Source organism: Adiantum capillus-veneris, chromosome 11, assembly GCF_014529385.1.
Source record: "Adiantum capillus-veneris isolate H3 chromosome 11, ASM1452938v2, whole genome shotgun sequence".
Classification (NCBI taxonomy): domain Eukaryota; kingdom Viridiplantae; phylum Streptophyta; class Polypodiopsida; order Polypodiales; family Pteridaceae; genus Adiantum; species Adiantum capillus-veneris.
In genome coordinates, this window is record NC_140941.1 from 68,053,398 (window position 1) to 68,068,819 (window position 15,422).

The following is a 15,422-nucleotide window of genomic DNA, read 5'->3' on the forward strand; positions in this document are numbered from 1 at the left end:
ATCGATCCTCGCTGTTTTGAGCAGGGCCCGCTTTCTCTCCCCCCCCCCCTTTGACCTGCCTCGGCTATGGCTTCGAGGGTCTCGTCCTCTCCGCAGTGAAGGCGCCCCCTTGTCTCAAAGCTCGGCTGCAGGTATTCCCTTTGTTGTGGGTTTGATTTTCGCGCAGATTTGCTTTTGGGCTTCCTGCAAACACCTTCTTTTTGCCGCGGATCTCTGTCAGACCTCGCAAAGCTCAAGGTCTGTTTTAGGGCATTTGATACATGCTGGATATGGTTATGGAGATGATAACCGGGGCAGATCCTTACACTCTAGCTGCGGTGGGGGCCTCGTTGATTGTTGCAGTAGGCATCTACTATCTGGTTTTCATTCTGGGCCCTGCCGAAACAAAGGGCAAATCTGCAGTAGAGCTGGGAGGGGGCTCTCTTGCACGGGAGCAGGTCGCAGATAACTACAAGGCCTATGCAGATTTTTTCAAAAAGCCTAAGGAGATTGAAAATGCAAAACAGGTTCCAAAACTTGTAGACACCTTCTACAACCTTGTGACTGACATCTATGAATGGGGCTGGGGACAGAGCTTTCATTTTTCACCTGCAATTACAGGAAAATCCCATCGTGAGGAGACTAGACTTCATGAGGAACACGTTGCAGATCTTCTGCACATTAAGCCCAAGGACAAGGTTCTTGATGCAGGTTGTGGTGTGGGGGGCCCGATGCGTGCAATTGCGGCCCACTCGGGAGCGAATGTAGTGGGTATTACTATCAATGATTACCAGGTTGCGCGTGCACGCAGTCACAATAAGAAGGCTGGCCTTGATAACCTTTGCGAGGTCATTTGTGGTGACTTTTTGAACATGCCTTTTACTGATAACTCTTTTGATGGTGCTTACTCAATAGAGGCTACATGCCATGCCCCTCAATTGCGAGATGTATATGCGGAGATTTACCGCGTGCTCAAGCCTGGTAAGCTCTATGTTACTTATGAGTGGGTTACCACGCCCTTGTATAGAGCTGATAATTCAGAGCATGTGGAGATCATCCATGGAATTGAGCATGGCGATGCATTGCCGGGCCTTCGAAGCTACTCTCAAGTTGTTGACATTGCAAAGGATGTGGGGTTTGAGGTCTTAGAAGAAAAGGATTTGGCTCTACCCCCAGCTTTGCCATGGTGGAAGAGACTTAAAATGGGCAGGATAGCTTACTATCGTAACCATGTGGTTATTGCTCTTCTGTCGTTCCTTGGCGTTGCGCCACAGGGAGTGGTCGATGTGCATGAGATGCTCTTTAAGACAGCTGAGCACCTATCGCGAGGTGGGGAGACCGGTATTTTTACTCCAATGCACTTACTCGTGTGTCGCAAGCCAGAGATTGAGCAATGATTGGCATGGTGTTTCTTCATCCTTGGGAAGATGTTTTTGGAAGAGGTGATAGTTCAAGGCTCGCTTTTCTTTGGACCTTCTCATGGAAAAATGCTCTCTCAACGGCGTACTTTGGCAGTGCCCAGTTTTAAAGTTATGCAGGTGCTCTTTTATGTCCCATGAACTTTTAGCTTCATCGGTTTTTGTGCTCTTATTAATGGAGCTTCTATTATTCTAATTTTTGTGCTTGGAACATTCTAGGAAATTCAAATCTGTGCCCACCTCAAATTTTAATAAATCTGACCGTGTAGGATCTAACACGTCTCAACTAACTGATGAGGTGGTTATGCTGCAGGAGCTTGTTGTGTGCGTCATTGTTTATAGTTGTACCTTGTATCCAGATTTGTGACCCCTCATTATGATTTTGAGGATACAAGAAATCTTCTTTCAGCAAAGACCAATGTGTCTGCATTGAAATGTTAATTAGATATGTCTTGGTACTGGTTTATTGATTGGTTAGTGTACCCCATGTTGTAAACATGGTGCTTGGAGAGGTGGGATTGGATGTGTGGGTCTTCAGTTTCTTGCGATTTAGTTGTCGCTCGGAATCTGCATCTCAGTTATAGTAAATCATGTGGCTATTTTTGTGACCATGGAATCGTCTTCCTTTAGAGTTGGTTTCTTTCTGACTTTGATTGGGTATATGAGCTATTTCTTGTTTTTGGTGGTAGATTTGAGAGCGTCATATAGTATTTTGTGTTCTTAAATTGAAGTATGTGTGGTTGGTCCTACTGTACTAGTTTTGTCAGTGATGTTTATGAATGCAGAGAGATTGCAAAAGATCTGTGTCGTAAGTGGACTATTGTCCATTTAAATCTTTGTGAAAGAGCTTACAAAGGGCCCATGGTTGCAGCAGCATGCAACAGCAAGAATTGTGCACATACAAAAGACATGAATAGTTCTTGGGGTAGGATGTTATTTTTCTTGGGAGGAAGTTTCTCATTTCCATGCTGATGATGGTTGAATTTTAGAGAGAGATGGTAGAGCTGAAGACTGAAGACCTCGGTAGTCAAGTTGTCCCCTTGGCCATGAAAGACAAATGCTGCTTCTTGGCCAGCTAGGAAGAGACTGAAGGGCATGTCTCGTCATATTAGAGACATTCATAGAAGTAGGTATACTATTAGGCACTTCATGTTGATAGTGTGGGATCAAATCTCCGTGATGCATGAGACATCCCTTTTTTCGTCATTGTGGTACATATGCTGCTATTCAGCTATGCTCTCAGAGGGGTTTGGCCTTTTTTGTTGATGTTTTTAACTTGTTTGGTGCATGCTAGGATAATGCTGGACATAATTCTAGTTTCATCTGGGGTTACATTTCAAGTTCCCTAAACAGTACTCTTCTGCAAGTAGCTCTGCTAATGCTAGCTTGTGTTCATCGTACGAAGGATAATTTAAAATTTGCCTTCATTTGGATCATATAAGTCTTATCCACTGCTCTATTAATATCTTTCTTGTGAGGAAAACTTAAAATAGTGCCAGAGTTGTTTGAAATTCTCACCCTTGCTGAAGGTGGAGATTTAATTTAAGGAGTGCCTGTCAATTGTACTGAAGCCTAGTGCCTAGTTCTGGTGCTATCAGTGGTTATGTTGAAGCTATTAGAGTTAGTAATTAGGCTTTATTCCTTGCTCAGAATCGGAAATACCTGGTTTTGAAGGGAGAAGTACTCTCTCTCTCTCTCTCTCTCTCTCTCTCTCTCTCTCTCTCTCTCTCTCTCTCTCTCTCTCGCTGCATGTCTTATGTTTTAGTCAGTGTGAAGCTGCTTTGAATGAATTCAACTGATGGGCAATCACCTTTTTCAATGCCTTTTCATGCTCGAGTGCGGCATCTGAAGGTCTGATTGCCCATCAGTTGACTTCATTTGAAGCAGCTTACGACAGCCAGTAATGAAGAACATGCAGAGAGAAAGAAAGAAGAAAGAAAGAAGAAAGAAAGAAGAAAGAAAGAAAGCTTTTAAACGTCTATGTGAGGCTGAAGTCGGCCTATGAGACAAATCAAGTATACATGTCTGTGTCTTCTGTCTATCGGAAAAGACAAAATAGTTCACTGGTACAAAATAGTCCAAAACACACACACACAGAGAGAGAGAGAGAGAGAGAGAGAGAGAGAGAGAGAGAGAGAGAGAGAGAGAGAGAGAGAGAGAGTCTAGAAGGCTGTTTGCTTTATGGATGAGGTGCTGGTGTTATCTTTCCTGGATGATATCTCTCTCTTAGCTTGGGTCTTGATAGTGCTCGGAGGCTTTTGGAAAGATCGTAGGTGACAAAGTTTGAAGCTTAGGATGGTTGGTTACTGAGCCACCAGGTCATCTTTTGTTTAAATGGCGTTGCATATGCCATGGCTCCCATCACTTCTCTTGAGTGCTTGTCGTGGTTGTTCTGCATTAAAATCAAGTGATTGGAGATTGTGTTACTGCTTATCAAAACTAGTTCATACTTGCCTATGTTTTCGCTGGGCAGACTAGGAATGGACAAGGATGCACCACCTGTCTTGCCTACAGGAATTTTTGGTTCGACTGTTGAAAAGAATTGTGTGCACCATTTGGTGTTGCCATATAATTTATTACTCTTTTCTTATTTTGCTATTATCTCTTAGGGTTACTGCTTCATCTCGTGCTGTGCTTCAATGGCAATAGCAGGTCTCAAGCATTGCAAAATTTCACCCATTTTGCTAAAAGGAGGCAAGTTTTGTATCTTGAACTGAAACGTTGATTTCAGCTTATATGTTATGCAATATGTGTCTTTGGGGTTCACTCCAAAGGACATGTAGAATATTATTTGTAGGCTTTCTCTTCACAGGGAGTATTATTTTCTCTTCGCAATGCTCTCTCTCTCTCTCTCTCTCACACACACACACACACACACACACACACACACACACACACACAGTTGGATAGATCTTTGAGGACTTGGGGTCGTTCCTATGGCGTTTCAAACTTTTCTTCTCAGTGATGGTAATGCAAATTATGTGACCTTACACGATTGCCCCCCTTCGTTGTTTTTGCAGTGGCCCTCCTTCACAGCTCTGGTCCAGAAAAGGTATTAGCTTGTGGGTTTGTAAAATTAGAACTATAGGGTCTTGAGACTTAAAAAAGGGTTTTTGATGTATGTATTACATGATATATTGGTGAAAAGACCGCTCAAAAGCCATGCATGGTTCAAGTGAAGTTCTCAACTTGAAGGAGCAAGGCTCCATATATGGTTTCTGCAAGGCAAGGTGACTACCATTTCCAAAGACAGACCTAAGAGCAAAGCGTGCTTGAGTGCGTAGAGCCAAGTAAGGTGAGGCTATAAAGCAAGACAAGGCCTTTCTGTGAAGCACGACAAATCTCAAGGCAGATTTGCCAAATAATTGGAAGGAAATCCAGTCAATTTCTTAAGGAGCAAGGCTCAATCTCTGCAAGCTCAAGGAGTACTGCATGTACAAATTCATTTATGATGATAAAATAGCCATATCCTCTCTGCAGGGGGTGCATGAGACGGAAGGAGTGAACCAATAGAAGATTTCTTTCAAGGAAGGCTTGTGCATTAAGTGGCCATAGATTTCATAAAAATATGGCCACATTCAAGGCTCCTCTCGAGCAAAGGGAGCAGATAGGGCCTGCATAGTCGGGTTTAAGATTTTAAATTTTTGGATATAAGAGCTTTTCTTTTACGCTTCTACATCGTAGGACGCTTGCTGATCGACATGGTCTATTCTAATTAAGCTTTGCAAAGCATGCACAACGGTGCATAAGCACATAGGTTATTCAAGTATAAATTTTTGTACATGGGTGCTTATGAATTATTCCTAAGAGTGCACACAAGGTTTTGATTGGCATTTTTTTTCCTATATGCATTTTTCTATTATGTTCTGGACATGGACATTTTCTTCTAGGCATTTATGTTGCCTCTATAAATGAACAAGTCATTTATCATTGAGCTTGATAGCATAGGCTGCATGCATATAGAAATGATTAAGCTTAATGATAAATGAGGAGTTCATTTCAAGAAGCACGATTACGAACCATAGCTAGCCAATTTAGGGGGCTTTATCTTGCCTAATTTTACAACATTTATAAACTGATAGTCTAAGCAAGTCAACAGGTTGAGAGCGAAGCTCAACTTTTCAAGTTGTTCATTAAGTGTAATATCCAGGATGCTCTATGATATGTATAGGATGTGCAAGTTTGATACAAACAGTTTGTTTATGTTTATCCATTCAACAATTCTAGTGCAATTTTTATCCTTAAATGTAAGAGGTAATGCCTTGGTGATGTTTGTGAGCCCGATAAAGACTCGAAACCCAAAGCTTGAGATGAGTTTTGGGCAAGTTTCGACAGCTCCACAATCAGATCCTTCAGCAGGAAGTTGCAACCAATTGAAGCTTTCCCAGAGTCAAGTGATTGGGAGGCTTTTGTAGTGGATTTTGAGGCCTCATAGGCCACCACATGCCCTACAATTACCCCACATGGGGAACTTGGACTCAATTAACAGGGTAGAAACATGAGCTCTCTTCAAGCATCAAAAGGGGGAGACGCTCACATGGGGAGCTCACTCCACCCATGACCATGGTAGTCTTTTCGGGGGTGGAGCTGCCGTTCATTTGTTGGTGGAGCTTGTGGTGGTGTTCACACTGGGCGCCTTGTGGCTGTGGATAACAAATGAAACCTTTTGAGTAAGGGCTCGGGCAAAAATAAAAGATCATACATGCGAACTCAAGAAACAAGAACCTATAAAAAGAATCAAGTTTTTTTTGCTATTTGGGGGGAAAGGAAAAGGAAGAAGACAGATAAGGGTTGTGTATGGAAGAATAGAAGAGGTTTTGGGGGAGGAAGATTTCTCTATCATTGTACATGCTCAATTAAGGCAAATAGATTTCCATAGCCATCAATTTCGTTCTCTTGTGTCGTATATGTTTCTTCTCCCACTTGAGAGAAAACCTGCCACCAACACCACTCACACATGAGAGTAGACCATGTGTGGAATCCTCGGCGCATATGACAAGAATCGAACAACAAAACAACAACAAAATGATACACAAACCATAAACCAATTTCTCATGCAATCTGTGAGCTAATCACCAAGCTCGCTAGTGCATACATAAAATGCACTACCTACATAAAATGACTAACAAATGCCAAATACCAAGCCTCTATAGAGCAACGAATGCTCGAGATACCACAAATCTCCCACTCTAGGGTAGACATAGCCGAATGTGCCAATTTTTGCAAAGCATGTATAGTTAGTGTATTTTTTGTCATGAGTGACTTATCGGAGCCTTTTTTTTTTTGGAATTAGAAGGATTCATCTCTTCTTTTATAAGATTCTATATATTCAGCAAGATTGGAAACTTGTAATAGTACCTCCAAAAGAGGCATTAGTAAGATGCTAATCAATGGCTTGGCTTGGAAAACTTGACTCCAATACATTTCAACAATGTAGGCCACAAGAATGGATTGGCCTAAATTCAACATAGAGTTCAAATACTCACTCTTGAAAGAGGTAAAGTATTGAATGTTAATATTGCAATCGAATTCAGCTATGGATTTAAGAGGATCACATTGTACTTGTATTTTGATATTGTACATCTTTGTGTTCATGTTTGATTTGTAGACGGGCTATCACAACAGTTAATAAAGTGGAATTTCATACCCGCAACATTTGAATACTCGAGCGTTAGGGAGATATAATCAGTCACTTAGTGGCTCAATTGCCGACTAAGAACAAACCAAGCCAAGATGGATATCCAAGTGTGAAGCCAAACCTCAACGACTAAGACTCAATTGAAGGTGTCTGTTGAAGTTACAACAAAGAAACGTGTAGAAAATGGAGGCAAGACAAAGGGGCCAAAAAGGTGGAGCACTAGAATAAAAAGGCATGATCCCTTCATGACGGTGGTGGAAGAGAGACCTGAGCTCCTAGATCTATTTCCTATGTCTAGAACACTTGTGAAGACAACTCATATGCTAAGCTAGTGGGCTCATGTACTTGTCATTAATGCAATAAAGTCTACCATATTACAATGTCATCTCTTTACTTACACTGCTCTTTGTCATTATTTGGAGTACTTTATGTTGTTATTCAAATAGTGGTTAATTGTGTGTACTTGTCTTGGAATACTAGGTCAGAGAATCTAATGCTTACTTTTAGATTCAACGGAATTTAACTCCCGTATGATTGCCCCTGTGAAGTCTATGGAAAAACCAGTAGAGAAAAAGATCCATGCCTCCCTCAAGCCCAACAATTGCACATTTCTCATTTATTAGTCTTTGCCTCCTACCATGCTTCTATCAGTAATTGCAATCTTACATTGGCACTCGTCAATTGAGAATGCAAAAGGCAAAGGAGCTCCTGAGGATCTGCTAGAGTCAGATGCTTGAGCTCTAATGACGGTTAGAAGGTGAGCTACTGCTCATTATCTTGGATGTCTGTCTTGCAAGTTCCATCCCTAAGCTCCTGATATGAAGAGTTCCATTTCACGAGGCTGCCACAGAAAAGAATAGAGTTTATACAAGTAAGGCCTTTCAAAGCGGCCATGTTGACTTTTGGAGATATTAAAAAAGTTTCCCTATACGACGCCAAGAAGGGTTTCAATGTGATACTCTCAACAAGTAATAGCTTCGGGATTGGGATATTGAAAAAAAATTATTTCAAAGTTTATGCAGGATTTTTGAAGAGCCGCAAGTTGTTGCAAGCTTTGTTGTAGGGGTGCCGAATTTTTTTGTTTTCACATTTGTGATACAGAGTTGCAACCAGGATGTCCAATCTTTATTTATGTATCCCAATAATACTTGCTTTATTGTTGGCCTTTTGTGCAGTAATAGTCACGATTGAATGAATCATCATGATGCATCAAGCCCCTTGGGAAGACAAATGCATACATTGTATCTTTACCAATATGACTGTAATGGAATTTGCCTATTCAATTTGAGAGTAGCGGAATTTAATGAGAGTACTTTCAAGAAATGATTTTGTGAGCATAGCGGGTAGACATAATTGAAGATAGCAACATAATTATAGCAATTAGTTAACTTTGGACAATACTTTTGCAAGAGAGAGAATTTAGAGAACATGACAACAGTTGAGGACCGGATATATGTGGAGCCGGTCCCCCCTCCAATAGGCATTTGTATTATGATTTCTCCCATAAAGAGAGACTTGTTACAATATATTCTTTGTGTTCCTTGTGACCTAGGTGAAGCAATGAAGATGGAAAGCTTCATGCATCACCATCATAGCATAACCTAAACTTGAAGAAAGCTTTAACTATACCAAGCCTCAGTCCCAAGACCTCAAACACCTTCGAAGGTGGAGAGAGCTAGCACGGAATGAGGGTAGGGAAGAGGAAGAAGAAACATTTCATACGAGAAAGAGCTAGTTCCTCACTTATCATAACTCTTGTGCTAGCATACATAATAGCATAGTAATGAAGAAGAAATAGATGGCAAGCTCAAGCATTGAAGCATGGCTCTTGGATGGATTTGCACTCCATAGCCAAGAGTGTTGGTGTAGGCTCTCAACCTCTATTTGCTTGGAGAAGGAGAGGGAGCTCTTGCACTTTGCATAGTACACAATGAGAGTGTTTGTGAGTGTGTGTGGGTGAGTATACCCCCTAAGCACCCCCCTAGCTTGCTTGGGTCGACCCCCCCTTGTAGCTCATGCTTGAAGCTCATTGGACCCCTCCAGGCCTAGCCAATCACAAGCAGGAGCCATTACAAGCAACATGGGTAGCCTTGGGACAAGTGTCCCCCTTTCCCCTTTGAGAGAGAGGACTTGATAAATGCAAAATCAATTAATTAAATATCCTAAATTATCATTGGACCCCTTGGGTGGCCAACCAATAGGCTTCAGGCACACCATGAGGGCAACATGGGGAGGAACTTGACAAGTGTCCTTGCTGCCTCTTCAAGCTGGGGCTTCCCTTGTGTGTGTGTGTGTGTGTTCTCTCTCATCCCCCCCCCCTTGTAGGCTGGCCCCTCTCCTTGTAGGGATATTTTTGACTTTGGATGAGCAAGCCCCTTAGTCATCAAGCATGACTAAGCACTTGAAGTAGGGGGTGTTCCCACAAGCATCTCAGGCAAGCTTCTCAAGGCACCTCAAGCACCTTAATCATGCACCAAGTCAAGCACCTCAAGCATGGAGACAGTCAAGCACCTCAAGCATCTTAATCAAGCACCTCAAGCATGACAAGCACCTCAAGCAGGACAAGCACCTCAAGCACGACAAGCACCTTGAGCTTGGGCCGGGTTCCCACCTCAAGCTCATCCCTAGCTTACCTAAGGTCAAAGGACTTTTACACACATTATTGGAGGTCTTCAATGAAGATAACCCTAAGGTCTTATGCTCCATTGGTTAGCCTTGCTCTTGATAGACCATCTCCCATTTGGGCCCCTTTACTATTGGCCCCGTGTTGAGATAGATCTATAAGCACATATCTATATCTTAACACTTGTTCCCATTTATTCTCCCACATTAAGTGATCAATTTAATATGAGAAAATCATTTGGGTTGGTTAGATATTAGATTTTATGACATTACCTCTCTCTTGAAATCATAGTCGTCCTTGACTATGAGGTAGAAGAGATAAAGCCTTAGTCATTAGTCAATCGTACTTAGCGGGTAGAGGATCCCTTTTTTACCCTACGACATCTTTCCAAGATGGATGACTAATCCATTTGGTGCTTGGGAGACATAGCTGCCGCAAGCATGTCTGCTCTTTTGTCCATTTCATTCTCCCAAAGTAGAGTGACAAATTCTACTTGGTGTTTGAGAGACGTCGTCATCACAAACATGATTCTAAGCATGCATACTAGTTAAATTTGTGCACAATTAAAAAGAGGATTAGTCTTATAAGACAAAAACATGAGTCATTTAAAAGAGAGTTTTACATTTGCTTACTCTAATGTAGCATTGTAAGCATTGACAAGGTTCATACTATCCTTAAGTTGTACTCCTTGCATCCATTTAGCATCTTCAAAAAGATAATTTTTGAACTTAATAAGATACCGTCGGATTATCTTACCATGTCGTAGTAGCTTGTCTTCATGCCGAAGGATAGCTTCGGGTTGTAGCACCTCTTCTTGGTCTTCAACTTCGGGAGGGTCTTCAATAATTGGTTCAGTTGGTGGCTCTCCTTTGTAGGGCTTAAGTAGGCTTACATGAAAGGCATTGTGTATAAGCCAATGGTTGGGCAACCTGAGTTGATAAGCCGTCTCATTGATGGGATTCAAGATTTGGAAAGGACCATAGTATCTTTTTGCTAGTTTAGCATAATACTTTTGATGGCCCGTTGGATTTTTGCCCGTCGTTTGCCTTAATCGAGCCTTAGGAAACTTGAGTAAGACCCAATCATTTTCTTTGAACATTAAGGCTCTTCCGTGCTTATCAGCAGCAGCTTTTTGCCTTTGTTGAGAGATGGCTATAGCCTCCCTAATCTTTTGAAAAGATTCTTGTAGGTCACGGCTATACTCATCGGCGGCGAAGATCTTCCCATGTACTTTGAGTAGAAAGGGACTTTTAGGTCTTCCCTCTATGATCTCGAAAGGTGCTTTCCCCGTAGAAGTATGTACAGTATTATTGTAGGCATACTCTACTAGAGGTAAATACTTTTCCCATTGTGAGCGTTGATCTACTTCGGTAACATAAGTCTTGAGTAGATCGAGTATCGTAAGATTGGCTATCTCACTTTGGCCATCCGTTTGTGGGTGATAGGCCGAAGAGAAATTCAATCTTGTTCCTAGATTTTCAAAGAGACCTTTCCAGAAATTACTGGTCATTCTAGGATCTCTATCTGACACGATGGATGTGGGTAATCCATGGTGCTTGAAAATCTGAGATATGAAGAGAGTTGCCATTTGATGTGCCTTAATAGTCTTTTTGAAAGGAATAAAATGTGCTTGCTTGCTAAACCTGTCGACTATTGTCCATATTCCTGTATTCCCATGGATAGACTTGGGTAATCCAAAGATGAAATACATGGATATACTCTCCCATGGTGAATTTGGAATAGGCAATGGCTAGAGTAATCCAGGTTGTTTCCCTCTATCATACTTGGTCTTTTGGCATACTACACATTTTGAAACATACTCTTGTATGTCCACTTTCATGGTAGGCCAATAGAAATACGTCTCTACTCCTCGGAGAGTAGGTTGAATACCTCTATGCCCTACTGATGGGGGACTTTTCACAAGCCAAGCTCCCATACCCCTCTTCTCTCGTCCCCACCCCATGAAAACCCCCTCTTAGGGAGGGAGTGATAAAAGGCATTGGAAAAAGTAATAAAAAAATAAAGTATGATTATGTAAATATATAAGAAAGGTAAAATAGGCCACCTCATGCCTGCGGGGTAGCCCATCCCCACCTTGCCTCCTTTTTCTTCACTGTTGCCCCGCTGGGTGTCCCTTCTCCTCTTCTTCACTCAAAAGGTCAACCCCCTCTCTCTTCCCCTTGTCCTTTCTCCTTTCTCTCTCCCCTCAAGCTACCCCACCTCTCACCAATAATGCATTATAACTAACCAATAATGCACCCTAACTCACATGCAGCTTACCCTATCTTCCAAAATAGTATACCCCACCCCCTCTTTCTCTCTCCTATCATATCCCATGACCCAAATACCCCCCTTTCTCTCTAAAGGGCGCCATGTCTCTTGTCTTGTAGCTAAATAACCTCCCCCACACTCACAGACACTCAGTTTCATTGAAAAAGGTGCCCACAGACCCATCCCCACCCGGTGGTTACGTGATTTTTCTTGTGTTCACACACATCTGCACACAGATTCACCTCTAAACACACTCCCCTCTCTCCCCTCTTGTAATTACTTTATTCTGCATGTCACCTCTCACTTTTTTTCATCAACCCATCTCTCTCTCTTAGTCTCTCTCTCATGAGACTGCTGTTCTGGCACATATACACACAACCAGACAAGTGGGGCCCACAGTCACATGGCCTATGTAGATAATGATTTCTTTATTTCTAAATTCTAGAATTTCTCCCCCCTCCTCACCTATATAAAGAGGGGTCACCATCACACTAAGGACACACACCATCACCAAAGAGTACACTATGCACTGTGTGTGCCTAGTGCACACATACACACCCACACCATCACCATCACCGCAATCACCATGTTCGTCTTGAGCATGACCTCTACACCCTTGGGCTATGGAAGATGAAGGGAAACTAAATGAAGGATGATGGCCATAACCCTCGTGCGAGTCTTCGCCATCAACTCCCACCTATCCGCCATGTGCTCTACCACGCTCTCCCTTCTCATTCCCCTACCCTATGCTCCCCATTTCATCGCCTTATTCTCTAAATAAAGCTTGAGGTTTTGTAAGTATGTTTTCTTGCAATGTTTTGCCCATGTGAGGTGTGCGGAATCGCCACCTAGTCTTGTGTTTGGAGTGAGCTTGTGTATGTGTGAAGGGTGTGCGGATTTGCCATCCTTTTGTGGTGCCTAAGTACTAAGCCGCTATACCGCCTCCCTCACTCTCTCTCTCTCTCTCTCTCACTTGATCTCATTCCCTTTTCTCTTCATCATTACTCCCAAGCATCCATCTCTCTTGGATGAAAACTTTGTTATGGTGGTGTGTTGTTTGCATCCTAGCCGCTGAAGCTAGGTGGTGCCCCCTGTTTGCTTTACCATGACAGGCTCGAGGCGCGCCATTCGGTCCCCGGTGTTTTAGAGGCCTTCGGGGTTCGGGGTTCGCTTTGCTCCCGTCATTTGGTGCCCCCACTGAGGATCTTTTCACGAAACCCTTCAGTTTACAAGACTGAAATCCCTAAACTATTGTGAATGGATGAATGGCTAGCAGGATTTGCTAATTGGACAACAGAAGAAGAAGAGCTCCAAGCACAACTAGACGAACTCTGCATCTCCATCGAAGCTCGAGTGCCAGGCGTAACGGTAATCGATTTGTAGTGGGAGAGTCAACCAACACGCCAAACCCAGTGGATATACATAGGCCAAGTGCCAAGAAGAAGAAGGAGAAGGCCGAAACCATGTCCACAACCTACAACCAACCCAAAACAACAAAATGGAAGGAGCTCTACACAATAGAGAATCAACACTATTCTACTTTGAGAATCGGGTAACTCAAGTTACCGAGGTAATTATCACAGTCAGTTTTCAAGTCGCACCTGATGCTGCAGCACAGATAACGGAATCATTGGCTCACACTCTCACTAGAGAAACTAGGGATCTACTGAGTTTGTTTCAGGAAAGAACACCACCCTCTCCCACAAGCTTGGACAGTGACTAAGCACCTCTAAGCTTCACATGAATCAGTACAACCTACCTCAAGACAGATCACACATACCAACACGTGTACGCTCAATCAAGGTAATACTGGATTTGAAGGCTCACTACCAGCACGTCATTGACACCATGCTGGGTGGGGAGCGATTTTTTGAGGTTCTGGCATCATATCAACCATTTGTCCTACCTTTGGTACAAGGCAATGTACCGTTTGAAGTTTTAATCTATGTCCTAGTATAAGAGGGTATACATGCCTCCTTGTAAAGAAGAAAAAAACTTTTGTAAGTTAAGCAGTGTGTCTTTCTAGCTCTCTCTCAGTAATCATGGCAAGTGTAGCATTTCCAACATTTAAAGGAAAGAAGGGGGAGGATTTGGTAACAGACTTCCTAGATGACTTTGAAGTAGCATGTGTAGTGAGCAACAAAGATACGGATGAATCCCGGGTTAGAATCTTTAAGCATCTCATGAAGCTAGAAGCTAGATCATGGTACAATGCACTTCCACAAGCAACCAAGGATGACTGGAAACCCTTAAAAACCGCTTTTAAGAGGCGCTTTGGGGGAGGTACCACTTCAGAAAAGTTGTGGGACAAGTTGAGAGACTTGAAGCAGGAGGGTCTTTTAGAATATGCCACCTATGAGTCCAAATTTGTGGATTTGTGGGAACGGTGGGTTGAGTCACTGGCAAGGGGGGAAGCTACACCCGATTTCCTAAAAAAAGATCGGTTCACGCATGGCTTATGGCCGCTTCTCAAGGAGAAGGCGAAAGGTAGATTCCCGGCTACGTACGAGTTAGCCGTTGAGATTGCTCGCCTTAAGGACAAGAAGCTGCAAATGAAAGCCAAAGAAACCGAGTCAACAGAAACAACAACATCACGTCGACCAACAACTATGACAACCACCATTCCACCACCACCACCGGCTCTTGGGGTAAGAGATGACCAACAAGATATGTTGGCCCATATTACTGACCAACTGCAGAATTTGTCTTTCCACTTAATACAACAAGGGAGGAGTCAAGAAAGAGATCAAGACACTGGAAGAGCACGGCGACAAAACAGGGAGTATCATTGCTACAACTGCGGAGAAGACGGTCATGGTATGTACTACTGTCCCAAACCACGACAAAACTATAATAGAGGAGGTAGGAGGAACCAATTGTCACCCCCTAGAGAAAGAACACCCCCACCCCGAGCACCAACCCCACCAACACAAATTCTACGTCCACCCCAGACACCACTACAAGCATCCATTCCACCTCTTCCACCAGCCCCACCACCTGATCGCCCTGTAAACATCATAAGGCTAGAAGAGAAAGGAAAAGCCGTAGTAGAGGATCCACCCATAGCAAAGGAGAGGGACAAGGGTAAGGAGAAGGTAACCTTTTTAGAACCACTTGAGGCCATGAGTGTGAAAAGAGCTAGGAGGGAGAAGGCTACACAATCAGATGATGAGAGAAGCATGAGAGGAGAAACTAGCAAGAGGCCATCCAGGCCACAACGGAAATTGGGCATCACTGACTTCCAGCTAGGGCAAAGTTCTAAGCCCTATGATCTAACATTGGATGTGGCAGAGCAAGGACCGAAGATTACATGGCCACAGCTGCTACATCTTGTACCTAAAGTAAGGCGACAATGGTCTAAAATAGTAAGTACAAGACGCTCCAAAACAAAGGTAGCCGGAGCAATTTCGGGATGCAACATGGATGACATCCTTCCAATTGTCGACGTAAACAGAAAAGGAAAGAGGGTTGGAAACACCTACATTGATGGAGG

General features: G+C 42.9%; 1 protein-coding gene across 1 annotated transcript; it reads left to right on the forward strand.

Moving 5' to 3' along the window:
- On the forward strand, positions 1-1,673 carry LOC147447393 (24-methylenesterol C-methyltransferase 2-like). Its single transcript, XM_086523206.1, has one exon. The coding sequence runs from the start codon at positions 261-263 to the stop codon at positions 1,374-1,376; it is 1,116 nt and encodes a 371-aa protein (XP_086379332.1). The 5' UTR covers positions 1-260; the 3' UTR covers positions 1,377-1,673.
- The last annotated feature ends 13,749 nt before the right edge of the window (positions 1,674-15,422 follow it).